General features: G+C 38.5%; 2 protein-coding genes across 4 annotated transcripts; one reads left to right on the forward strand and one right to left on the reverse strand.

Moving 5' to 3' along the window:
• On the forward strand, positions 1 to 25,103 carry celf3b (cugbp, Elav-like family member 3b). 3 transcript variants are annotated; one of them, XM_079470116.1, is made up of 14 exons: positions 1 to 361; positions 932 to 1,178; positions 2,722 to 2,804; positions 12,685 to 12,733; positions 18,224 to 18,352; positions 18,450 to 18,529; positions 18,618 to 18,761; positions 19,110 to 19,248; positions 19,379 to 19,525; positions 20,067 to 20,132; positions 20,214 to 20,303; positions 20,655 to 20,798; positions 22,539 to 22,675; positions 24,426 to 25,103. In XM_079470116.1, exons 2-13 carry the CDS (start codon positions 1,034 to 1,036, stop codon positions 22,664 to 22,666), a joined length of 1,344 nt encoding a protein of 447 aa, XP_079326242.1. In that variant the 5' UTR covers positions 1 to 361; positions 932 to 1,033; the 3' UTR covers positions 22,667 to 22,675; positions 24,426 to 25,103. The 3 variants fall into 3 exon arrangements, with proteins under 3 accessions (XP_079326242.1, XP_079326243.1, XP_079326244.1); XM_079470117.1 differs by having other exon boundaries at positions 41 to 361; positions 20,655 to 20,738; positions 24,426 to 25,097; XM_079470118.1 differs by lacking the exon at positions 932 to 1,178 and having other exon boundaries at positions 41 to 361; positions 24,426 to 25,098.
• LOC306901920 (uncharacterized protein) lies at positions 14,208 to 17,124 on the reverse strand. Its single transcript, XM_079470119.1, has 5 exons — positions 16,819 to 17,124; positions 16,460 to 16,532; positions 16,078 to 16,365; positions 15,666 to 15,968; positions 14,208 to 15,419 (listed from the first exon to the last, which is right to left on the reverse strand). The coding sequence occupies exons 2-5, from the start codon at positions 16,518 to 16,520 to the stop codon at positions 15,127 to 15,129; spliced, it is 945 nt and encodes a 314-aa protein (XP_079326245.1). The 5' UTR covers positions 16,521 to 16,532; positions 16,819 to 17,124; the 3' UTR covers positions 14,208 to 15,126.
• Positions 25,104 to 26,640: the final 1,537 nt, after the last annotated feature.

Below are 26,640 nucleotides of genomic sequence, written 5' to 3' on the forward strand. Positions count from 1 at the left end.
AGAAACGGGGGCGGCGGCGTGCAAACAAGAATAAACACACAGTGATGAGACGTAGAGCACAGTGAAGGATGAACACCACGGCAGTGTAGCCTAAATGCGCTGGATTACTTCGCAGCTCACCGCCCGCAGCTTACACACTTACACCAGAAGTACAATCGTAAAATTGCAAAGAAATTCGGATTTGACTCAATGAAAGAGGCACGACTGGGGTTTGATTGACAGTGAGTCACAGCGAGTGAGCCGAAGGGAGGGAGCAGTCACTTAGTACACAGAGCGACACGCGTGGAAAAAACACGCACGCCCACGCCAGGATCTACAGAGAAGGCATCCAGACATTTTTCTAGTAAAGGCGTTCCTCAAGGTGAGCTGTTTCCTGTTTTTCCGCCTGCGTGTGTTTTTATTTCATGCGTGTAACAGTTAGACGGAGCCCGTTCTCTGTGCGCTGAGATGCGCTCGCTCCTCAAACAAAGGATGTGCGTGTGTTTGATTTACCTTCGCTTCAGGCCGTACTAGTTATAATGCACATGATCTTCTAGCATTGTGGAAATACACACTTGTCTTTTTACCGTGATTCTACAAGATACGATTGTTTTCATTCATATCTTTTGTCTAAAGCGTAATTCTTTAAGCCCCGCATAATGCATTTGGCATTGGCTATAATATACGCAGTTACAAAAGAAAGGTGGAAGTGCAGCAATAATGATTTTTCCTATTAGGCCTAAAACCAAAGTATGTTTTTTATTTATTTATTTAAAGAATATTATAGGATTCTTTATTAATAAATCAATATGATTTTCATGTCCATTTTCAGTGATCGGCTAGAATTTCTTTTTAAAACATCAATAAAAAGTTGTAAAAATAACGCTTAGATCGTCACGTTCAGATATCCTGCTCTCCTGCCCTCATTCATTGTTTTTAATCACACCCATAGTGGCGTATCCTCCCATCCTTTTCTCTCCTCCGGACACCTGCTCGCTCTCTGACCGCTCGTCTCGCGTCCTGACCCGGGCAGCATCATCGCACCGTCGCACTAATGAAGGAGCCTGACGCGATCAAACTGTTCATCGGGCAGATCCCGCGCAATCTGGAGGAGAAGGACCTGAAGCCCATCTTCGAGCAGTTTGGCAAGATCTACGAGCTAACGGTGATCAAGGACAAGTACACGGGCGCGCACAAAGGTAAAAGAGACGCGGTGGGGAGGCGTACGCTTCGGCACCTGTGTAAAGTCACGACTCACACGTGCAGCCTGTGCATCTCTGTTCGCAGTGCAACGTCATTTTATATTAGTTTCAGCGAGAATATATGAAAATGTCGTGCAGTTGCTTGTAAATAAATGTGGAATATTACTATGCACAAATGGATTTTTATCTAGGTGTATTTCACAAACAGAAAATAATTAGTATTTACATTTACATTTAGGCATTTACAAAGCGATTTCCAAAGCATTATCCTATACAATTTACATAGGTATCTGCAATCCCTGGATCGAAACCACAACCTTGCGTTGTTAACGCCATGCTTGATCTACATTGACAGGATTGTCAGTGGATTTGATACAAAATGACCACTCGTGTTCATTGGTCAGAAGGGCACAGTTTTTGGCTGATCTATTATTCATTTGTATATCCTCGACCTATTATTAAGTCTTTTGCAGGCTGGTGTGAACAGCTACAGTTCAGTGTTACTGAAGAGATATTACATGTTTACCAGGAGATCTCTCTCTCTCTCCATCTCTGTTTCGTTTTCATTGACGTCTTTTGATTTCTGTTCTCTGTGTTGAGTATTAGGTTTCAGTGTTTTGTGTGATGGGTGTTTGAGACATGTCTACCAAGTGTGAATGAGCCGTTTGGGGGTCTGACCCGGATTTAGTAATGCAGATTTCTGAGGGTACTGAGCTCTTGTAGGGTCAAAGAAACAAGGAATTGTTCATCCTAAAATATCTCATATGAATTGCTTTCAGACATTTTTCGTATTTTCATATCATAAAAAGGACTCCAAATCTTCTGGCATTAGAAGAATATATGGATATTTATGATATTATTCATTAATGTTTACCCCACGATATGAATTTTGGATGACCGTGCTACAAAATAAGCCCCCCATATATAAAAATGTGCGTTGTCGCTTGTATATGCTTGTACAGGCATCGTCTCTCATTAGAGAAGTGTAAGCCGATGCCCTTTGCTTTCTTTGTAGCTTTTTGTGCGTGTGGGTTGGTTGAGGAGTTCAGGGTAATTGACAGAAACCCTGCTGGGAAAATAAAATGAGCAACACAGTGCAAATGTCAGTGTAAGATCCTACTGCTGTCACCACCTGGTGTGTAATGATGCAGCCTCTACTTTAGATACTAATTGCAACGAAAGTAAAAAAGGCAACTGTGTTTGAACAGACAAGAAAAAATATTCTGTGTGTTTATGATTTAGCTCACTCAGAAATAACAGTTTGGTCATTTAGTCACCCTCGTGTCATTCAAAACCAGCATGTGAAGAAGATATTTTGCGAAATGTTTCAGTGCTTTTGTGTTGGAAGTCAATGGGGGGGCAATGTTGTTTGCTCCCCGTTGTTCTTCAAAATATCTTCTTTTGTGTTCTGCAGAAGACATCAAGTAGTACATTCAATATAAAAATATAAACAAATATTATGCATACAATTCATCACATAATAAAATACTAACAATAACTACTAACGGTCTCTCTTTCTGTGTCTTCCTGTTCCTTTTAGGCTGTGCCTTTTTAACATATTGTGCACGGGAGTCAGCCCTTAAAGCACAAAGTGCTCTTCATGAACAGAAAACCCTGCCTGGGGTAAGTCCTTTCTGTGTTTATATGTGTAGAGAGCTCGGCGAGGTCCTTTACATGGGGCTTGTCATTAAGCATTGTCACGTGGTTGTCCTTCGGACAAATACATTTGTCATTCACTTGTCCGAGTACAAAAATTACTTGTCCAAAGATAAAAAATGATATTTCAATTGAATTATAATGTAATATAATCACTATAATAGTTTCCGATTTAGATCGGTCAAGTTTGATTCTAAGTGTCCGCTTAGGTTGCCTGAATTTGGTTATAGGCCTACACTCAGTGACTGCTATAAAACAAAGGCAAGCTGTTGTTATTATTAGTGTTAAGGATGCTTTTTTTGCACATAGCACTGGTGCTAGAGAGGTTTAAAGTTTGGTAGCACAGCCCAAACAGTAGTAAGAATTATAAATATAAGTATAAATCGTCTGTTGTAATCTTTAAAAAAATTCATCATGAATAGGCAGGTAAAAGACAAAATACCTTAATGTTACATGCAGATGGATAAATTTGGGCTAAAATTGGTAAAAAGTTCTGTATTTTTAAATTTGTACTATATTTGTTCACATAAATTACTGTAGTATACTATAGTAAACTGCAGTACAATTCTTAGATTCTATAGTGTTTTTGAACTTTAATACAGTATACATTTTTTAGCAATTTACTTCAAGGGCACTACAATTTTCAATAGCAAATACTATAGTACACTATATTATTCAATGGGACTTTTATTCTTCAGGAAGACGCTTGAGTTGTTGTGTGTTTACCAATAGCTTCACTCAAACAGTAAAATGCTCGTAAAATACTCATAAGAACTCAGGGGCCTGTTTCAATAAGGAGGTTCAACCAACACAGAGTTAAAATGTGAACTCTGTTGAGTAGATTTACACGGAGATGTGAAACGCCTGCACCACAACTACGACAAGCCATGATCAATGGAGCTACGATATGACGAGTCACCATGGCAACGGCACCAAAAAAAGCAACATGGCGGCAGAAAGCGCTTGAGCGAGGCACACTTTCCACTCTGCATACAGTGGATTTTTAGTAAAGTGCTGAAAAATACTTGTAAATTAATAGTGTAGCAAGGTGGAACAATGCACAACAAGGTTAGCTCAAAATGAAAAGCCCCAGAGGGTGGTTTTTATTTTACAGATATGTGGTGGTGTGAACGTGCGTGGTGGGATCCCTCTTCCGTGATCTTCTCCGTGTCCTCTGTGAGTGTTTGTCTGTGTGGTCCTCGTGGCGCGGCCGGCCGGCCGTTCAGGTATCATGGAGAGGTGTCTCACCTTCTCTCTGTGAGCTGGCTGTTTATAAGTCCCTCTGTTGATCGCTGTCAGCTGTGACCAATCAGCCCGTGATGAGTGTTGCCAGGTGCTTCTTGTCTGTTTCCAGGGCAACGCTGATGTGAGCTCGGGACGCTCATCACAATAGATAAATGTTCCAATAAACAAATAAATTCATCATTAAATGAATGAAACAACATAACAAACATAAAAAAGCCAACAACTTATACAAAATCTAGTTATGCGAATTAGACGTCATGGCGTATAGGACACCTGTAGGGCGTCAGTCTCTCGCTCACAGTTGGACAAATTGCTCATTCGAACCCTACTCTGAGCAGCTTTGAGTGCACGTCATGATTAAGATTTTTTTTCCGCTGCCTTTCGGCATGCATGTACGTATTTATGAATTTCTTTATTCACGCATTTTATTTATACACTTTATTAAGTCATTTGTCATCGTCCACAGAAAATGATGCTCTGATGTAATACACGTACGATGGCTGATGTTATGATGTAATGATGGATGTGATATATTTTGATATATCTAATTCACTGTAAAGACAAATGGTACAGTTTTCATAAAACTGCACAGGGAAAGGAAAGAATCCACTCTGAGATGGTCTCTGTGTAATCGAAATGTGCCATGAATGACTGTATTAATGAATGAGGTACACCACTTGCGCTTTAAAAGGGGAATGAGGTCAAAATAAACTGTAGGTTTACCAAAGAAAACTAAGAGTAAGTTTCTATGGTGACTGAGTCTGAGTATAAGTTACCTCTCTTTTTGAAATAGGCTTAAATTACCCCGCTTTCTCGGGTTTGACATACCTCGCTCTCTGAAACGGGCAACCCAGAGTTTCCCTCATTTAAAGGTTAATATACTCAGAGCTTTCACTAAACCTTCTTTCTGAAACGGGCCCGTGGTGATGAAGTTGATGTGTTTATATCCTCGTACAGCGCAGACAAATTCTCGACCATCACTAGTGTTGAATGTTAAACTGTGTACATAATTTACTCAGACACGCAGAACAGCCAGAACAGGACAGTTAACGTTACATGGACTCACAAACGAACAGGCACAACCACGACAAACGCACTTCACACAAACACGCAGCTCTGTCTAATGCACATATTCTTATCATTCTATTCTGCATATGTCGCACTGTTTTTTTTTTTCAAATTACTTGTTCGGTCGGGCAAGTCAAATTCTCTCTCACTTGCCCATACAACACATTAATTTGTTCCTGACAAGCTTTAACGTGGAGCCCTGCTTTAACATGTCCAGCCATCTCTCTGTATGTGTGTCCTTTACACACAGCAAACTGTGACTCAGATTATGTGGTGTGTGCCAGTTGGATTACTCTGGCGAGTTTCAGATTGCCCTGGAGATTATTCGGATTATTCACACAAAAACCTTTTCAAACTGCAAGCACTCTCAAAAATATTGCATTTAAACGTAGTCTGCATGCCCAGATGTGTTTAGCCCTGGGGCACAGATGTTTGTCACAGACAAGGATTGGTCAATCATAGGAGCGAGATGGAGAGTTGGTGAGGTGTAAATGTAGTAATGAATCCTATTACCAATTCAATCTTCTCTCGATCTGTATATCTGCCTTCTGCTGTCTCTCCCTCTCTCTCACTTCTTCTGTCCACCCCTTTTCTCTCCTTGGCTAGACTGTTCTCGTTTTCCCTGTTTGTCCTTGTCTCGGTTTTTATCTGTCTCATACTACAACGTATGTCCCTTTTACCCTCTTCTGTCCATTTATCTGTCTCGAACACCAACCCTCTACTACGTCTCTCCCTTTTTACCCTTTTCTATCAATCTGTCTCACACTTTGTCATTGTCTCGCACTCTGTCCCTGTCACCCTCGTGTCCGTCTGTCGTTCTGTATGTCTTACACTGTGTTCCTATCACACTTATCTGTACCTCTGTCCTTGGACCTTTCTTTTGTGGTCACATAAAAGTCAATTTTTATCTTCATCTCTGTCTCACCATGTGCATTATGAAATAAACTGTCCAAGTTATTTTATAAAGATAAGGATCTCTTATAAAAGTTAAACGAAAGGGACAGTCGCCCAGATTTCATATTTGCATTCATTGTTAGGCAAGGATATGTTTCAAAAGTGGTGTGATATTGGTTCGATCATTCATTTGATATTATCGACCATGTCTTGGGATAGATTGGAGTATACCCCTGCTGTATTGGGGGATGGGGTAACAGATGGCTCTTTCTGTGAATCATTGAAGCACAGAAATTGGTTTTATTTCGGATCAAAGACAATGGACCAATAATGAGGGCAAACAAAGACTTTATACTGCTTTCAGCTACGCCTCTGTTTATATCTTGTCTCTTAGATTCTTTATTTAGATCGATTGATGGATAGGTAGATGGACAGAATGTAAAAAATATAGATAGGTTGAATTCTGGTTGTGTGTACATCACTGATGCATTAGATGTGTGTTTTAATGAAAAAAGGACACTCACGTGTTTGCACGTGTTGTGTGGACATCTATTGCTGGCCATTTAGAAACTGTAGAGCGTTCCTGGATATTCATGTTGTGTGAGGGTGTCACCATTTGCAAATTAGACCTTGCTTGTGTAAGTGCGTAGTAGCAAGGACATAAATCACAAACACATTCATCTAAATGTAGTTAGTGGCCATTAAGCACACACAGCACTTTTGTTTCAGAATCACACACACAGAACACAGAAACTGTATTAGTGAGGACCTCACAAACACTTTACATAATAACAAAATGTCGGCAATAGACATTTTGAAGTGGCCATCACCTGTCAACAGGTTTCTGTAAGGTTTAGATTTAGGGAAAAGGTATATTGGTATGACCACTGCATGTATACTGTAACAAAATACTGGATTATTTTCAACCCAACGTTGGGCAAAAAGGGACAAACGCAACAGTTGGGTTATAAATGAACCTATGCTGGGTGGGATGTTTCAGACAATTGTTGGGTCAAATATAAACATTTTCTAGGTTAAACAGTGTCGAAATTTTTTATTATGTTTGTGAAAATATTTTCCAAATATTGTACGGTTGCAGCCAAGTCAGTACAGGCGCACAAACACACACACACAAGAATAAACTACAAGACTTTTGCCCAGATTTTCAGTCTGGACCAGTCTGCAGATTTCATCGTGTAGTCTGTTTGTAATGCCTGGTTTTCTTTGCAAACTTTCAAAAAGTCTGCAAGTGTGTGATGTCTATGTTTTTTTAACACATGGGAATGAAATTTGCACTCAGGTTCAGCAGACGTTGAACTTAAAAGCTGAGACTTTCTTACTAAAGTGACTCAAAAGAAACACAAGCAGACTCTCTCTGAGTGGAGAGATAAAGGGGCTGTGACATCCATTTTCTGTGGCCGTGCCAGGATGTACAGTTCAATAATGGATAGTAATAGATTGTGTGTAGCACAGAGGCGGGAAGGAGGCTGTGCTGTAACATTACACAGAGACAGTGACATGCATTCAACTGTAGCAGCTGCGGGCAACCAGTGTTAAGACCAAAGCAAAACCAAGAGGATTTCTGGAGGTTAAATACATGTGATGTGTAGTGAATCCCGATTAGCCAGTGAGGAGTGACAATCGTGATCTAGTAACTCAGCAAAGAAGAAAGCTCAGATAATACACCAAATAAATATACAAATAGATGAATTTCAGATCACCGCAGTTTCTCATTTCTAATTGTTTATCTTTGTCTCTTCTTCTCTGTTCATTCCGTGATGTAAAAAGAGATTGGGAGATGAGATAAATGAAAGCTGGAGCAGCTCAGAAAGGTCGTGACCCAAGATAAAGGGAGCATGCAGAGATGAATAGGGCTGACCCAGGTTGTGGGAGGATGGGAAATGAGGGACCAGAAACAAAAGTTTGCCTTGATGGGAGGCTTTGAGAGCTGTCAATCTACTCGGAGATATCTGACAGGGTTATACGGATTTGACCTGTAAAGCAGAGAGAGAGAAAGCTCTGGAGTTATATAGCACCAATTGGTGAGGAGTTTTTTTCTGTATCTTTGAATATCTGTACAGCTTGCTGGACATTTAGTTTCTTTAGTGAGGATGTGAACGTGAAATGTGGTTCAATAACTCGAATGAAGAAAACAGTCTGCGTTCTGTGATAGAACCATGATACAGTGACGCTATAAGATGGTACAGTGGTAAAAATATATATATCAATGTCATCAAATTTGGTAGCACTGACCCATATTACGGAGACCCCAGTATGAACACTTGTGGTATTCATGTTTTTGTTTCTCAGTGAATGTTTGCGGGTCTAGCGGACCCAGAGATAAATGTGGGAAAGGTAAAATGTTTGTGTGGGACAATGTGGGACACTTATGAAAGGTAGCGTAAAACATTTTAATATATTTTTTCTACCTTTCAACTCTATTTAGTCCATTCCAATTATAACATAATAAGATATGGCATAGATACAATTTTATATAACTAAATACATTTTTAATGGAGATTTCAAGGTTAACTGTCTCTTCAAATTTTAAACACAGATCAGGACTTTGTATTAGCTCGTTGGACACCAACAGACCGTGCAGGGACATATGCGACGTGCGGGACTAGGGGTGAAAATGCTTTGCGGTACAACGCAAAGCGTGTCGGGTGGCCACCCTTCCCAGAGCATTAATCGATTTTAAAATAATACAGCAATAAAAACATATGTAAAAACACTTTACATATGTTTACTGTATTCCAGCTACAAGCAACAAAGACAGTATATATGGAAAGCTGATATGGTCTATATTTTATTATGATAAAAAAGTGCTTTTGTGTGATCTTGAATATCTTGAATAAATGTCTGAGGTTAAAGAAATAATAAATGGCATAATTGTTTCTTATTAAAAAAAGGTCCCACAGACCTGAACATCACAATAAAGGTTGAAGGCATAGTTCTCTCGAAAATGAAAATGATTTTGTGAACTACTCTACTTTCATTGTTTCAAACGTGTATACATTTCTTTGAACACAGAGAAAGAGATTTGGACGAATGCTACCAAACAGTTCTACTATCAAATGAAACATTTTACAATAACCCAAAGTAAATATACGTATTACTACTGTTTAAATATAAAATGGCGATACTATTTATATGACATGCAGAGGCCAGACGATAGCAGAGAAAGAGAGAATGCATTAGGAGGGGAGAGATTATTGTTAAGAAACAGGTGAGTTGGAGACGGCAGGTTGCTAGGAAACATGCATGATGCAAGTGACTCATGCAGAATGGAAATGTAAGTGAACGGTAAGACCATACAAATACACTTCTAAAATGCATAGAAGACATACAAACATGTCATATATTCGTATCACCCTATGATCGTTTTGTGTATATTTGAGTTGTTTATTGTAGTCCAGTCGGTGTAAAGACAATAGCAAATGCACGACTCAACAGACACCCCTCCCAACAGTTCATGGTTTATTCCAGTGACTCTGTGTAGGCTGGGGGTAGGGAGTAGAATGCAATTTGATGGAATAATCCTTGGATTTAACACTCTGTAATCCTTGAAAAATCCTTTCAGAATTACTGCAGGGGTCCAGATTTACAGAGCCTGCGTATGTTGGTGTACAGTGTACCAAGGGCATGTGTAAGAGTGAGTAGACATCAGAGAGGATGTGCGATGGGGGAGTTAATGGATGTGTTTAAATGAAATACTCATCTGTTAGGATTATGAAAAGGTGCTGACAGTTTGTAGGCCATGTGATTCTGCACAAAATGACTTATTGTGTGTGTTGATAAGCCGTTTGAACTGGAAAAACATGACTTGAATGAAAATTCACCTAGAACATGGGAAACAAAGGAAAGAGTGAATTGGGTTCCTGCTATTTCCTGCATTTTGGTAACCTCTTTCCTAAGCCATCTTTCTAAGGCGAGTGCTATGTTAAGCATTACCATTATTACTGCTCATATAGGGTTGGATAATTAGCGATATCTTATCATCTACCTAGTAGAACCACATAGAAACAACCGATCAACAACTAGGAACCCTGGTATTGCGGCATTGAGTTTCGAATAGATAAGCATTACGCACAATTTCTTTTGCCCTTATTCTCCTCTTTATATTCTGCATCGTTCATCGCTCCGCTGTCTATCTCTTCCTTAACCTTCATTTAACTGCGGAGTTGAACTATTGCCCCTGACAACAAGCATCTTTCTTTGCCTACCGTGTAGTCAGCGTGCTGCCATGACAACAGAGTGAGCGAGTGAGATCTTGGCCTCACGGTTAAATAGCTGGGCTGGTTTTCTCCTAACACACTCTTCACGTTCACTGTTGTTCCCCATCCTCCAGAGAGAATGAAAATGTTATAATAATACTGTAAATTCTTTTGGACTACAGCATCAGCTAAATTTTAAAGGTCCAGTAAGTGGAATCTAACGGGAAGGTTGCGAACTGCTCACTCCACCCCTCCCTTTTGACACACAACTACGACGGCTGACAGAACATTGGGAATTTGCATGCAAGGGGACCCGCGGTCACGCGTTTTTAGATAGAAATAGCTCATTCTTGGGTTATAAAATCATAAGGCTTCATGGTTTAAGCTCTTTATACACCTCTGAAGGCATAGCTATGTGTATTATATTGCATTTCTGTCAATAGATCACCCCAAAAATTACACACTGGACCTTTAATGACAAATGACTTGAGATGGAACAAAATGTCATACATATAAGGAACATGTGATGTATATGTATGTAAAATAAAATGTTGAAAAAACCAGCAGATGCTGGGTTTGGTTTGAGATGGTCAAAGATGGTTCCTAACCAGCTCAGGACCGGTTTAAACCATCTTATGACCATCTTAAATCAGCACGAACCAGCATCAAAACATACCTTACCCAGCATATGCTGTTTTTTTTCAACAGGGTCTGAATTCTTAAATGACCAGAGCTGGGTTTCCCGAACTCTTCTTAATGCCACGTCATTCTTAAGTTATACCTGAAGAGTGGTAGCAATATATTCTTAAGAACAACATAGTGATATGAAGGTTTCGGGAAATCCAGCCTAGGATTGTTAGGTCACATGTCAACTTTTTAAATTCAATGTCATATTTTCACATATCATGCTTTGCTTGCATGATGCTATAGCTCTGAATTAATTTTTGTCATCATAGCACCTTATACAGGTTGTTATAAACAAATCACTTTGCTATTAAAGCCCCAATATGGAAGAATTTTGTAATGAAATATCCAAAAGTCACTTGCAAGTTTTCACTTGTAGAAACATACAGCAACACGCAAATGCGGAAGTGGTTATACAGCATCTGGGACGCAGCATCTGTTGTTCTGTTATTATGGATCACGATTACTCTTTGGCAATAAAGGAAACCCCAAAAATCGTGAAAGTAGTTTACTTTTTAAACGACGACTTTATGAATGTGTTAAACAGGTAAAACTGTGTAGCATTACGATACCAAATCAATAGACAAAGTCCAATATCATCCACGTTTCTTGCAAACAATTTATTATGATGACATGAAATCAATTTCACTCATTACCTCATCCGTAAACAGGACAAGCGATCTCCATACGCCTCTGGATGGTGAAACGACATATCCCATAATTCCACTCTCCTACATAACGTCATTTAGCTTCGCCTTTTGTTGTTGTTTCCAAAGCGCACCATCTAGCGGTCCAAACTTACATATTGTGGCTTTAAATGTTATGTTTCTAAACAAACGAGTCACAGTAAATTACAGTAAAAATGCAGTCACGTCACCACATACAGGCAAAGTGATTGTAGAGGAGTGAAAAGTCCCAATGCTGTTGGTCCAAATACCAGCACTCGTTGAGCACATCTTAGATGTCCTTAAACTGTTGTGTTTGCTTTATGAATTAAATAATCTGGTTGCATGTGCCATTCTACAATCATCCTATAGTAACAATAGGCTAGTATACTGTACCCCCTCAAACTCTTCTGCTCTCTTCCTCACCACAGTATCCTTTCCTTATTTTGCTGTCTAGGAAATGTGTTGTTTGTGCTTTATATCTTCCTCATTCATGTATGTGAAGCACATCTCTGTACCCGTGATGTTCTAATCACAAATTTATTGTGACTGTCTAGGAAACATTCTCTCTCCTGCATATTTGGTTTCATCTCTGATGATTCATTTCTGCGCAACAACAATTTTGATTATTTTTTTATCCTTTCCGACTGTCCTGTTGTTCTGGTTCATTTAGTCCATACACAAAATGTTGACATAATAAAGTTTTGAAGAGCATGGCCTGAATATATATAACCAATATTATCATATAAATTAAGAAATGCCTTAAATGAATGGCTGTTTTACAATGTTAAATGATGTCTTCTTGAGACCCCCCTTAGAAGTATGTTGAGGCCCCCTAGTGGACACACACTGAAGCGGTGAGAATCAATTAGGCCTACTGTCCTTCTCTTCAGTCTCAATCTGTTCTCATGACTGCTGACACTGTCATAACTGTCAGTGTTTGCAGTGATTCCAAACACATTGTTTTTTTTTCATTTATTCTCACACAAAATACTGTGCAATCCAACGTGTCCTGGTGATTATTGACACACGTCTTTTAGTACGTTTTTTAATATTGTGATTGTGTTTTTACAGATGAATCGACCCATTCAGGTAAAGCCTGCGGACAATGAGGGAAGAGGAGGTAAACATCTGTTTCTATTCTAAATAAATCAGCTCATCATTTTTAAATGCTCATCTGTCCCTATAATGTGCCATCTTTGCATTTCACAGCATTTCTCTATACCTTAGAAAGTTATTCAAGTTATTACTCTTTGCCTAACTGTTTTACTTTTAAATACCAGGTAAGCTACAGCTATCGAATGAGACCTGACACGAAATGTAGTTATGAATCCAAAAATACTACTAAACGAGTATTCGCAAGGAATAATGTTTCTAGGTCCAAGCCATTTAAACAGCTGTATTCATATCACACATTTATGTTAACTGTTATAAACTCAGACTGTACTCCATACTATCATAGAATCTCAGACATTAATGAATAAATAGTTCAAATGGGATTTTGTAATGGAGATAAAGGTTAAGATTGGTGGTATGTGAGGTCAGACTTGACAAGCAGACGGCTTGTGGTCCTTGACTTTAAAGCTTCCAATAGTCTTGAATATAACTTGTAGAATTGACTTAATAAAATCAGCATTCAATTTGCACGAACATTTTTTTAAGTAAAAATTGCTGCTATGAAGTACAACTTACTAACCACAATAAAATTAATTATATTAAATACACTTAGTTTTTGTTCAAATATCAAGTAAACAAAAGAAATTAAGCTGAACAAAAACATGTGTCGCACTCAAATTTCACGGATCACTTACTTTCATATTGATTTTTACAACATAGATGGTCAAGTGAGAAGAGACTGGTGGACTGGCATTAGCACAGTATCTGCTCATGAAGCATTACAATACACTTCATGATGACAAATATCGTGCCTTCCTCAGCCTAAGCACAAGCACTGCTCTTATGAACAAAGGTAAACCCTTAAAAAACCACAACTTTACAATAATATCAAAACTCTCCTAAAACTCAAAGATAAATCGACTAAAAGAATAAAGAAGTCTTTCTTTTGACTGAAAAACACTTAAAATGATCAACTGCTAAGGTAGTTATATCTACAAAAAGTATTTATGTGTCTCGGCACAAAATAAATAAGTCAACTTAATTTGACAATTTAAATGGGTTTAACATTATAAAATTTAATTGGATTTACTAAATAATTTGTTCAATTAAAATTACTCAAACAAAATAATTAAAATCTTAACCAAAGTAACAAAACATTAATAATTAATTTAAATAAGATCTACTTAAGCACACTATCATTTTTTTCAGTATAAGGGATAAACAGTGAACTTCACATAGGGCACCAATAAGACACTAGAGGTATCAAGTTCGGTCGCGTGTTACTTCAAGTGTGTGTATCAGATAACCCCTTTCTTCTTTTATATCAGGGCATCAGATAGTTTCCCCTCAACAGTAAGAATCATCCCAAATAGATTAGAAAATGTGTAAATTGGAGGAAGTTAATGATCCAGCTATAGTTTTTGCAAGCTTCTGGCAAACTTGCAGCCTCCTACCGTATGACCAACAAGTAAGACACAAATGTAATAAATTAGTGTTTATTAACTTAATTTATAGAAGGTAACAATGAATAGTAAGGTTGGAAAAAAGTCACATTTTTGTAGCTCAGTGGTTAGAGCATGGTGCTAGCAATGCCAAGATGGGTTTGATCCCAGTATATACTCTAATACAAATCTATAGTACAATACTTTGGATAAAAGCGTCTGCCAAAGGCATACATTGAAAGTGCAAAGAATAGAAAATACAGGCGACTGGGTTGAACATTTAAGACAAAAAATTTGTAATTACAGTATTTGTTCCAAACCTGATAATCAGTCATGTACACCAGACAACTAAGACAGCAATGCCCCAGGAAAGAGGTTTGGTTGGTAATGTAATATTCCTGTTCCATGGCTGTGATTGGTTGTTTACTTCAGAGGGGTCCCACAGACTGTGGCCAATCCTTTTGATGTGTGTGGAACTTATATGCATAGTATGATGTATAGTTAAACTGTGCCTTTATCATATTACCTATGCATTAGCTTCCTAAACCGCTTGGCGTTGACCCCCCGAGTCTCGAGTGCAATGATGACGGTTAAAAAAATACACATGCATTCATGGCAATGTTTGTAAACATTATAACAACTGAAATATTTGCAAACAGCTATCAGAAGACATGTCTTTAAATCTCTAAATGCCAATGGAATCGATGTGTTATGGCTTTGTGTCCATTTTGGCGTATGGAAGAATAGAGATTTCTTTTGTTTTAGCCTCTGATGTTGCACGGCCGATTATTAAGTTGAACAGTGTGCCGAGCTGTAGACTGAAGGCTTTCAATTACAATAATGATTTTTTTACCTGGAGGCCTTAAAGAATTTATAGACATCCCAGCCTGGGGCTACAAGGTTCGATTTCTCTTTGATCTAGATGGTTTTTACATCTTTACTGGCCGGATCTGACACATCAAAAAGGCTGGGTTGAGGAAGACTTGGGATAATTCTCACTCTCTTGTACAGGTTGAGCGACTGTTTGTGCTGACTGACTTTCATCAACTGACACGGGCAACATGTGTACATTTTCTGAAGGGTTACGCACACTCTCTGCAGATCGTGATGTTTTCGATGTTGATTGACGGTTCGCCTTGTTGAGTTTCACACAAAGAACCACGATAGTGAGTGCAAGAAGAAAAAAGATGAAGGCACTAATGATTTCTTTTGTGAAGTCTGCTTTGTGTCCTACTGGACTGGGAGGATTATCTGCGAAAATCAAAGACCAGATGAGGCATTATACACCTAATACAGACAGAGGAACGTCTGCATTTAGTTGAAGCACATTTTCTTTATAGGATGGAAAAAGTGGCCCAGATTTATATTAAGTAAAGAAATTCTAACAAATGAATAAAAATGATCACAGCAAAAGTATAACTAAACTAGTCCTTTGGATTGACGTCCCCAAGCCTCATTTACTTTTATCAGGGACGCTCTTAAAATTCCCAGTCTTACCATTCACGTGTAACATCTGGGCATTAGGGTATCCTTCAGCAGTTTCACCGTTGAAAAAGCATTCATAAAGTCCAGCATCCTTCCGCCGAACATCACAGAGAGTCAAAGAGAGAGTACCGTCCTTGAAGGCACCCTCTTCTAGTGATACTCTATTCCGGAAGACTTCGCCAATATATGTCGATCCATTAATCCAGCTCTGAAGAATCTTTCTACCGTTATGGAACCACGTCACATCCTTCGCGTCCTTCGCAAAACACACAAGCGTGATATTGTCCAGCTCCTGGGCTGACACATTTAGAGCGACTAAACAAGAAACACATTTAATGTCAAATTAGTGCTGTATGGTATACGTTTTCTGTGGCTGTGTACACGTCTACTCAAGCTTTGGAAATGTGGCGAAGGAATGACTTACCCACAACATTCCATTTAACAAATGTACTAATCCCATTGCAGGCGCATTCATAGGTCCCCCAATCGGTGTATTTTGCAGATTTGAGAACCAAATCGTTGTCTTCAAATTCGAATTTTTCCAGAAAACCTTCTTTAATGGCACATTTGTGTTTTCGGCACATGGCAATAGTTGACTCCGAGGGAAAAGTCCTTGTGAATTGTGCATTCTCACAGCTGACAGCTTTCTCGAAGAGTGTAGCTCGCTGGTATACTAACAGGGTAACAGGTGCTCCACTCTGACAATGCGTGTCTGAAAAATACATATAACAAAGGAAAAACGCGCTATTGATTATAAAAGATAAACAATGATTTAGTTTAGTGCAAACAGCAACGAAGAAAGTTACCTTTGAAACACAGTGTAAACGATATGAATACCCCAAAGGTCCAACTCGTAATGCTCTTCATGGCAATGCCGAACTGAAACACAGATCCGTTATTTGACATCAGAAGGTTATTCATCCCGCGTTCAAATAAAATAAATACAAAACGTCAGCTGGATGCAAGTCCAAATACTTTTGCTGGCATGGTAAGATACCCTTACGAAAATGAACGTTTTTTTTTGTTGTACAATTGTAGTAGGCCTAACCATGTTTTCAATATTTACATTTATGCATTTGGCAGAAGCTGCTCTTAACGCATTATGCTCTTATCACTGAGCTTCAGGAAAGCTGTTAACGTATACATGCGAATAAGATTGACTTACCTGGATATTTGAGTCTGAACAATAGCTGTAAAAGTGATCGTCAGGGGGTGTGAAATGTTGAGCATGTGTAAAAAAGACGCTAATAATAATAGCTAACGTCTTTGACTTCCTGCTTTTCTCAAATAGGGCGGTTCGATTCTAGCTGCTGTTTTCGATTCCGATTCCAAATCCTGGTGTGGGAATCGATTCCTAGCTGCTGTTTTCGAATCCGATTCCAATTCCTGTTTTGGGAATCGATTCCTAGCTGCTGTTTTCTTATCCGATTCCAAATCCTGGTGTGGGAATCGATTCCTAGCTGCTGTTTTCGAATCCGATTCCAATTCCTGTTTTGGGAATCGATTCCTAGCTGCTGTTTTCGAATCCGATTCCAAATCCTGGTCTGGGAATCGATTCCTAGCTGCTTTTTCGAATCCGATTCCAATTCCTGGTTTGGGAATCGATTCCTAGCTGCTGTTTTCAATTACTGCTGAATAACCTGTTTCTGGGTATTGTACATTTTTTTACACATTTTTAATGCAATGTCTATGCCGTCACCTTTTACATGTATTAATTGTTTATTGTTTCTATAACAAAAGCCTTAACCAAATATGTTGATCTTGTCCTGCAATTCCAATGTATCAATAATAATATCATTAATAATAAATGTTTCAAAATAAAGCACAGGTCAAATTACCATGAACTCTTTTTAGTTATTCACACACAAATACTTGAGGAATATAGATAGACCGATCGATAATTGGTTCAATAAAAAATATGTAAGAATACTGTGTATATTCTGTAACTGTAAATGACGGACAGATCTCTACAGATCAGATGCCAAGTTGCTCTATTTCTCTTTACTGACTCACACATGATTTTAGCAATTGCTCTTTCGAATGTTGTCATTTAAAGTTAAGCGCAAGTGCAGACAGGGTTGAAAAAGCTCTGACCGGCTTTAAACGGATAGTAAATATGTTGTGAGACTGTGCTTTATAAACATGCAATTCTCTGCACGCACTGAGCTCATCGGAAGAGAGTTCACAGTCCGTCTGAAAAGAAGGAAAACATCAAATTGTATAAATTGTATGTCTATAAAATCGTTTTTTACCCAGTTTTTAACAAACTTGATTGGAACATGCTGTGGTCAGATTTCATTGTTCATCACAATGATGACATCTTCCCCCAAGTAGATAGGAACACTTGGTATTGTATGACAGAAACAGGTGCCCGGAGCGGAGGCCTTGAGAATATACAAAGTGCAGTCAAATAGCCCATGAAAAAATGTGTAAAATGTCAGACAAATTAGATATCAGTGACTTAAGTGATACTGTTCCTAAAGCTACACCAGGCAAGAAAAAGTATACGGTACAGCTGATTCAGTGCATTCTCATTCACTCACTCTGACCATTTCTATCTCTCTGTTCAGAGGACAGGAAGCTGTTTGTGGGGATGCTGGGAAAGCAACAGACTGATGAGGATGTTAGGAAGATATTTGAAGTGTTTGGCATTATAGAAGAAAGCACAGTGCTGAGAGGACCGGATGGCACCAGCAAAGGTCTTTTAAAACACATCATCTATAGAAAATTCACATGTTTATTAACATAATGAAAAATACACACTCGGGTTGTACTAACAGCTTGTTGTTATGGCAGGTTGTGCTTTTGTGAAGTTCCATAGTCATGTGGAGGCTCAGGCTGCTGTTAACAGTCTGCATGGGACTCGCACATTACCTGTGAGTCTGTCTGCCACTTTACTTTGCTCTTTTCTTTTTCTCTCCTGTCTTCTCTTCTCTGAGGCATTCTTTTTCTTTCTGTCTTTAGGGTGCCTCCTCCAGTCTGGTGGTAAAGTTTGCAGACACAGAGAAAGAGAGAGCTTTTCGCCGCATGCAGCAGGTGTCCTCCCAGCTGGGCATCTTCAGTCCAATGACGGTCAACTTAAATGGATACAATGCCTACACACAAGCAGTAAGGAAAGAGGTCTCTGCCTCTGGGCACCTGTTTCGGTCAGGATATCTCGATATCTCAAAAATCACAATTAAATAACAATTAAGCTCAAATTGCTAGACTACAGCAAAAGAAAACAGGGATCACAATGGATCAAGATCAATTGAATAAATAAGATCAATTGAAATAAACATTTTTACAAATTAAATGTGTTTATAAGACAGCTTGTGGTTGTTCCTTATACTTGAAATTACATTGCTTACATGATGCTTTTAAATCAGTTTTTGTTGTAGTATACAGTAAATGTTGTTTATTGTGAAATTTGCTTAAATATAGATTGAAAAAAGTCTATCTCTCTCTTATTCTCAGCTGGTTCAGCAGCAAGCATTAATGACACAATCTGCCTATTTGTCGCCGGTCGCAACTGCTGTGCAGATGCAGCAGATGGCAGCACTCAATGCAAACGGCATCATAGCCACACCCATCACCACCATCACACCCTCTTCTGGTAAGAAACCACCCTGACATCATTTCTGACATCGGTTTGAATGCATTAAAATGACTTGTAAACCTGGGGCATTGAGGAATTTATGAGTTTAAAACCTTTCCTGCTTTGTGATTCATTTTTTCAAACACAGGTACAAACACACCGCCTACTATTGCAGCGTCGCCTGTGTCTGCTCTGCCTCCACCAGTTGGAGTCAACGGTTACAGTCCTTTACCAGCATCAGCCAATGGGCAGCCAGCTGCTGATATCTACAGCTATCCTGTGCATTCATATCAGGGTGGGTGATAATACTGTTTGTAATGCTTCGTGGAATGGTTGGTTGAAATTTAGACAATAAATACGAGATGACCTATTTCCGCACAAATATTAAAGGCGTAAAATTCAACCACGTGAGGGGAATACTCCCTGGGTCTGGCCTAAATAATCATAAGCGATTTTATGCATTGATCTCTATCGGCAAGCACATTATTGCCCAATTGGATTTTAAACTTTAGTGTTGAACTTTTCCCACAATGATCAAGGCATATGATTAAAAAGGCAAAAAAGACTTCTGTATGAGAATGAACTTACATTGTGTTTACACCGGACGGGACACCTTGTTCTTAATGGGTTTGTCGCACCGCATCCAATGTGGACGAATCGTTAAATTATAATGAGTTTCTAATGTATCTTGTCGTGTCGCGTCCGGTGTAGACACGGTTTTAGAGAACCAGGGATGAACTCTTTTGACTTGGGTTAATCTATCAGAATTTTTCGGAAACCAGCTGAGTTTTGAAAAGACACACACCTTTTGACTAAATATGCACATTTCTCTCCAGCCCAGAGTCCAGTGGCAGCCTTAGATCCTCTCCAGCAGGCGTATGCAGGAATGCAACATTACACAGGTAACTGAGCAACTGAATCTCTTATGAACTTGTGCAACCTCAGTCATTGTTGCTCAGGCAGAATCTCTCTGCGTTCCACAGCAACATACCCGACTGCATATGGATTGATCAGCCAACCGTTTCCTCAGCAACCCACCCTGATCGCTCAGCAACCCCAGCAACAGAGAGAAGGTGATGCAATTTCCTCCGGAAATGTTATGTCAAATGTCTGGTACTTTCTAAGAAGTCTGTCTGCGAAGAGCAAATTTCTTTCCAAACACCATTGATGTTTTGTTGATGTCAATTTACATAAACCATTCACCACTATGAGATTTTAAAATGGCTTTTGGAAGCCATTCAGAACCTTCGGAGTGGGGGGATAAAACAGGGATAGAAGATTTAAGGTTTTTCTTTCATCCTTAAACTTCATGGGCTTTTATGTGCCTACAGTACACAAAAATAAATCTACCCTTGAAAGTGGTCTGTAACTGTAAATGTTTTGTGATGATGTCTGATGTTCAGTCTTATTTGTGTTTGTTGCAGGTCCAGAGGGATGTAACATCTTCATTTATCACTTGCCTCAGGAGTTTACTGACTCAGAAATGCTGCAGATGTTTCTACCTTTCGGTAACGTCATTTCTGCCAAAGTGTTTGTGGACCGAGCCACCAATCAGAGCAAATGCTTCGGTGAGAATCAAAATACTCATCACGCTAAATTTCCGCGGACAGCAAAACAGGCAATAAAAGTCCAATTCTAAAGCAAAAATTGTATCACTTACTACGTGAGAAATAATGTCATATTGTATCACCCAGCTGCTGCATGTATTATGCCGTGGTCACAATTGACTTTTCCCTCCATTTACATTAAGTCATTTAGCAGACGTTTTTATCCAAAGCGACTTACAGATGAGGAAACATTGGAAGCAAGTATAACAATATAGGCAACAAAATACATAAATGCATCAAAACTAGTCCATTAAAGCCTAGCGCAGTATACAAAGCTAAGAATAGTTAGTATATAACTAATAGTTATTAATTTTTTATTTTTATTTTTTTATTAATTTTTTTGAATAAGAAGGAAAAGCAAAAGAATTATGATAAATCAATCAGCAACGTGTTGACGGAAGAGATGCGTTTTTAGGCGTTTTTTTAAGATGGCAACCGAGTCTGCTGATCTTGTAGCAGCTGGTAGATCATTCCACCAATGTGCAACAGATCCAGAGAAGGTACGGGAGAGTGACTTTTTTCCTTTTTGGGATGGTACCACTAGTCGTTGTTCGTTTGTAGACCGCAGTGATCTGGCAGGAACATAGATCTGCATTAGCGAGTGGAGATACGATGGTGCGGACCCGGTGGTGGTCTTGTAGGCCAGGAGGATAGCTTTGAACTAAATGCGGGCGGCAACAGGGAGCCAGTGTAACCTGATGAAGAGCGGAGTTACATGCGCTCTCTTCGGTTCATTGAAGACCACTCTTGCCGCCGCATTCTGGATCATCTGGAGAGGTTTGATTGTGCAAGCAGGAAGTCCAGCCAGAAGCGCATTGCAATAATCCAGTTTGGACAAGACAAGAGCCTGGACTAGGACTTGCGTAGAGTGCTCTGATAGGAAAGGTCTAATTTTCCTAATGTTGTAGAGGATGAATCTACAGGACCGGGTGGGGCTGGCAACATGACTTGTGAGGTAAAGCCGATCATCGATTACCACCCCCAGGTTTCTGGCTGTGCTGGACGGTGTAATAGTTGATGAGCCTAGTTGAATTCCATTGACTTCCATTCATGCGAGCCCGTCCAACAATATTTCGCATTTCACTGCGTTGCAAAGTTCAAGTTTGGTGAACTCTGAGGAATCGCGCCCGCCCATTTTCGTAACATCATAACAATCTTTGCATACTCAAAGTCAAGTCTGACCACGGCAAAATATGAAGAATGGAGGAATGGAGGTACCACCGTCTGAACGATCTTCGCTTTAGAGTGATCGTTCACCCAAAAATGTAAATTCTGTCATTATTTACTCACCCCCAGTAATGTCATTCTTTCCTCTGCAGACCACAAAGAAGATAATCGAAAAATGGTGTTAACCAAACAGGGACGGCTCCTATTCACTTGCATTGGTTTTGTCTCCACACAGTAGAAGTCAAGTCAATGGGTGCCACTGCTGTCCGGTTAACAACTTTCTTTATAATATCTTCTTTTGTGTTCAGTGAAAAAAAGAAAGTCGGGTTTGAAATGACAAGAGGTTGAGTAAATGATGACAGAACAAAACATTTTGGATGAACTATCACTTTGACTATAAGGTGTTAAAACAATATAGGTATAAAGTATTACTTTCCGTACTATTTCAAATATGTAAATGTCAAGTATTTTCTTTCTCTGGGTTTTTATGTTAGAATTTATTTTTATTATTAACCTTATTTGTATCTCTCTTAGGCTTTGTGAGTTTTGACAACCAAACGAGTGCTCAAACAGCCATCCAGGCCATGAACGGATTTCAGTTTGGCATGAAGAGGCTCAAAGTGCAGCTGAAAAGGCCAAAAGATGCTAACAGACCCTACTGAGAATTACAGGTGAGGGAGGAGACGTGATGGGAAGAGGGGAGGTCGAAAATAGAGAGAGAGTCCTGTAAGGAGAAAAGGCTTTAGACAAAGGAGAGAATTGAGTAATTTGAGAAGTAAAGAAAAAGATTAAGATGAAACTGTACGTTTTACAAGTAATTAAATACAGTGTAGGTTAAAATATATATAAATATGAAATATGTTATATTAAAAGCAATAAACCATACGCTTTCAAATAAGTACAGGAATAATAAAACTATATTATCCTATTTATTTTTATGATGCTCTTTGTATTCTCTCTCTAAAACCACAAACTACACTCCAGGGTACAAATGACCAATCATAAATGATGGGAGAGCCTATGGCTATGGTTACCTAGCAACCGATTATCATCTTCTGCTAAAGTTGTAGTAAGTGGTTTAGCCTGTTTTGGTTGCCGTTGGGGATCGCCTGTGTTTGGGGTTGCCGTGGAGATTGCCTGTTTTGACTTGGCGACCAGCCATGCTCTTGACTGCCTGGTATGTTGCCATGGCTATGGTGAATTGTGTTTGATGCATTTGTGCTTTTGAATTTTCACACCTCACTCACGGATCAATCACTGTGTGAGATAAAACGATACATTTCTTTGATGATTTATTGACCAGACTCGCATTGTGTCAGACTCTACAAGTGTTCAAACCATCCTGTTTGATCGGCTAAAACCAGACTGGGAGACCAGTTAAAACCAGACACCCAGCTTTGGCTGGTTTTAGCCGCTTGTTCCGAATAAATATGAACATTGAGAGTAAGGTACATGATGTCATTCTAACTTTAAAGACGCGTTTGAGCCAGGCAGGTGCAGTCTATTTTATGCTAGTGTTACTCTATCTTCCTTTCTTCTTTGTGGACGTACCTCAGTGTCTGACTGTGACAGTGTGGTGATCATGGTTGAGCACAATGCCTGGTGTTGAATGGAGAAAACAAAGGAATTCTGGGGGAACGGTGTTAAACGGCATGAAATAACTTATTTTTACTGACAATTTGTTATCTATGCAAACGTCACAGAGGTAAAGAAATATTTCAGCTAAAAGCGAGTTTACCCAGAAATCCTCTTTTCCAACTAAAACCAGAGAGTGATGCATGTTGGCTGCTACACGTACCATGAAGGTGAATCTAACCCTAACCCATTTAAATACACAACATTACAATCATTTTAACAACACAATTATGCAATAATGAAAACAATGAAACAACGTATTTTTTATGCACACATGCAACAGTCTTGAGCTTCGCGGTGACTTGCATGGCCAGTATGTGCATTTAAAGTTAAGAGCACATTCGATGTTGATTTAGCAATAAGTACATGTGGCTAAATAAAATGTGTGACATCTGAGATATTTAATTTTTTTACGTTTACGGTTTGGTTTCGTATCTTTAAGCATGTAGTTATGTAAATTGGATGTTTACTGTCTAATAAAAATAAACATCAAAATATTACTTTTTTATTTTTATGTACGAAAAATTACCACTCATAAATAGATTATATAGTATCACAAAACAACAGTTTAGTCCAATGGTTTTGATATCTATTACGTATTTTTGGAGGGATGATTAAAACTTATTCTCAACGGCAGCATGTCACAGATGACCCATTGACGATCTGAAAAGCTGTATTATGATTTTTGCCTGACAGTTTTTGAGTATCCACTAAGCAGACAACATCAATGTAGTGTAATCTCTCTCTCACTCTTTTTCTGTGTGTCTCTGTATCACTCTTTCTCAGGACGGACATGGTGAAGACAGACTACAACTTGGCGTTTAGCTGAACAGACTGAACTGCGAACACCAATGTCATCTTGCACACTTCCACCGATGTGCAAAAATAAAACATTAAAGAATATGTACATAAATCACACGTATTAAAACACATGCACACACAATTGCTCTGATCAATTGATTCGCTTTATAAGACAGTTGAAGACCCCTGCTATAGACCTTCATATCAATAAAACATTATCACTATTCATACAGTACAAAGTGTTGGACGGACAATATCATCCACAGTAAAATAACTATAATCAGTATACTTTAGCGTAAAATAAATGATGTGAAAAGAAACAAAAAATAATAGTTTATCGTCAAATGATTTCATTTAAAACAAAAAAAATCTGATTTCTACTTTTTCATAACAAATATGATACACTTGGAACGTGCAGGCAAGTGTTCATATTTAAATTTTTGTTTATCAATTAATTTATTCGTTTAAAAATAAAACAAAAGCTCAAACACTGATTTGGGATGTGTTTTTTTTTCGTTACACAGAAATACATTGCAGAAATTGTAAATCTTAATATGGTAATGTGGAAATGTGAATTGCAATGATATGTATGTCTTATTTATTAATATTTTGATTAAACATTTGTTTACAATTTAAATAAAATAAAGGTATTGTACTTAACGTGTCAAGTTTTCATGTAAATACATTTATTAGGAGTAGCTTTGGGATGTGTTAAACGTGACTGTGTAAAAATGAATCAGGTCAAACTAAGGTGCTATGAAGGTTTCAAAACCATCAGCGTTGATTTGTAACCATTCCAAAAGCTTATTGATTCATCTGACTTCCCATGTGTAGATTCTATCTATAGGGCTTTAATAAAGAAGATGTGATGGCTTAACAGTCAGAATGATGTGAAAGACATTTAAAACGTCCAGCACTAGAGGGATCCAGTGTTCCTCACAGGCAGACACTCGACAGATTTGATCAGTAATTTATTAGTGTTAATCTTATCAGAAGTATCTCAGTCTCATCTGGGGTATCCAGTTATACATCTGGTCTGGTCACTGTTTGTAAAGAGAGGAGAGATAAAACAAATATTTGGGAGGCAAATGTCAGTGGCCCGAAGGAAACAGCTTTCTTGTATTAGATTGCACAGTAAAGAGTATTATTGAGCAGGGTAAAAAAAGGAGAATACGTAACTGAATTTTATAAAGTGCTAATAAAAAACATGGCATAGCGTACGAAAATTTCTAAATATTGCTTGTGCATAGGCTATATATAATTAAATTTTCAAAATGGATACATTTCTAAATACAATACAATACACTTGTTTACACAAAATGTGTAAATTACTAAATATAATACAATACTTGTTTACACAAAATCAATCAATCAATCAAAATTTTGTTTGTATAGCACTTTCAACACCATAACAATGGACCAAAGTGCTTTACATGGTAAAATTCATTATATAAGTCATAAAAAGTATAATCATAAAACACATCAAACTAACAATAAAATAAAAGTAATACCATACGCAGTAACTCGGGACAACATACAGCAAATGCCTTAGAAAAAAGGTAAGTCTTTTAAAACAACCCAAGGAGGGAGCCGATTTCAAAGACAACGGTAGCCTGTTCCATAGCAGAGGAGCTGCCATGGAGAAAGCACAATCTCCACTCCTCCTCAACCGTGTTCGCGGAACAGACAACAAAATATGATAATTTGCTCTCAAAGAGCGAGAAGCTTTGTATGGGCTCAACATACCTTTGATGTAGTCAGGAGCCTGTTGATGTAAGGCCTTATACACAATGATCAGGACCTTATATTCTATCCTATATAACACCGGAAGCCAGTGTAAAGAAAAGCCTAGCAGCAGCATTTTGAACGTACTGAAGGCGAGCTATGAGAGATGCATTCAAACCCAGGTATAGGGCATTACAATAGTCCAACCTCGTAGAGATAAAAGCATGAACAACAGATTCTAAATCTTTTCTGGAAAGAATAGATCTCAGCATCCTTAACTGATAAAAGGATGATTTCACGACAGCATTTACTTGTCGGTCAAAGCAAAGTTCTGTGTCAAAAATGACACCCAGGTTCCTAACATGGCCATTTATGCTGGAAGCAAAATCCTGAGTCACAAACAGATTTCCCGTAGACTTTTTGTTTCCAAAAAGTATAATCTCGGTTTTATTCTCATTTAATTGCAGAAAATTAC

Source organism: Barbatula barbatula (genome assembly GCF_947034865.1).
Source record: "Barbatula barbatula genome assembly, chromosome: 12".
Classification (NCBI taxonomy): domain Eukaryota; kingdom Metazoa; phylum Chordata; class Actinopteri; order Cypriniformes; family Nemacheilidae; genus Barbatula; species Barbatula barbatula.